The 1,250-nt window shown below is 30.5% G+C and overlaps 1 protein-coding gene across 1 annotated transcript in view; it reads right to left on the bottom strand.

The window, feature by feature from the left end:
• LOC104773213 (probable S-adenosylmethionine-dependent methyltransferase At5g38780) overlaps nt 1–406 on the bottom strand; it is a 3,928-nt gene extending 3,522 nt beyond the window's left edge. The window contains exons 1-2 of the mRNA XM_010497795.2: nt 256–406; nt 1–93 (exon numbers count right to left, since the gene is read on the bottom strand). Of these exons, the coding sequence (XP_010496097.2) occupies nt 1–93; nt 256–333 (171 nt within the window). The 5' untranslated portion in view covers nt 334–406. The remainder of the gene's footprint in view (nt 94–255) is intronic.
• Nucleotides 407–1,250: the final 844 nt, after the last annotated feature.

A 1,250-nucleotide genomic window follows, 5' to 3' on the forward strand; every position in this document is an offset into this window, starting at 1 on the left:
TAAAGTATTAAGATCAGAATTTAAATTCAAGAGATCAAATTTTTCCAAGATGTATCGCCTTGTTTTTTCTTCATTGCCATCTATACATGCTTTCTGTATCAAGAATATAATAATAAGTAATTAACATGGATTTATCCCCAAAAAAATCACAAGATATGGCTGAATTCGAATAATATGGCATAACTTAGTATAAAGAATAAAATAATCCCAGTCATATATTCACATAAAAAAATATAGAGAAATTACGTAACATACTTGATATGAAGAATTATAGATATAACTGTGTTGATCGTCACCGCTGCTCATCGGGTACGAGTGAGAAGACGTTGACATTGCTCTGTGTTTGATATCCAAGAGCTCAAAATATTTAAAAGTTCGCTATGTAAGTTTGAATATTTGAGTAAAGAGATAAATGCAAGATTTATATATAAGGAAGTTTGGAACAATTCGACATTCAATAGGTCAAATGTGGTAGGTATAGACAGGTAGGTAGACATTAAGTTAGCAAGAAAACAAACAAAAGTAATGATGCACTGATATGACTTATTACCATACAAAAGTTTGGTATATCTTCAATTTTGTATTCGTTAACTGTTTTGGTTGGTGACCAATTGGTCAATAAAATAACAACCTGGATATAAATGAAAGGAATATTGGCTAAATGAAAGAAAAGATGCAGAGAAAAGAAGAAAAATATACAAGTACGATAGTGTTAACTAAGTAGAACATTAGAACATCTTACAATATATTATTTAATATGATATATACTTTATTTAAAATAATATAAAAGAATTTAATTTTTGTTCTTTTTTTGTTCCATTTTTGTTCCACATTTCATTTGAAAAAGAATGGTGAGAAATCTAGAGGAAATGATGTGAAGAAAATGACTCTGGTAAGCCACACTTATTGACGAAGATATCGACGAGAAAAACCTAATCAAAACCAGCCATGTGGAGTCGCCAAGCTTATCTCTACGCCTGGTGATGAGAGCCCAAACACTAAAATTCAAGCCACTTATGTATTTATTTATCTTGAGAACGCTTAGAAACATCTACCTATCTGCAACTCTAACTGAATAAGAGTCAAACTTGTTATCTTGGTCCAAAAAAAATAAATGCTACATGGAAAAGACTAAGAGATAGTCAAAATTCAAGCAGATCATTGAAAAGTCTACGTTTCTAATGCATTTTAAACAATTAAAAGGCTCAAGTTAAAAGACCAGCGACAAGCTCAACTGAATCAAAATACAG

This window comes from Camelina sativa, unplaced genomic scaffold (assembly GCF_000633955.1).
Source record: "Camelina sativa cultivar DH55 unplaced genomic scaffold, Cs unpScaffold00487, whole genome shotgun sequence".
Classification (NCBI taxonomy): Eukaryota; Viridiplantae; Streptophyta; class Magnoliopsida; order Brassicales; family Brassicaceae; genus Camelina; species Camelina sativa.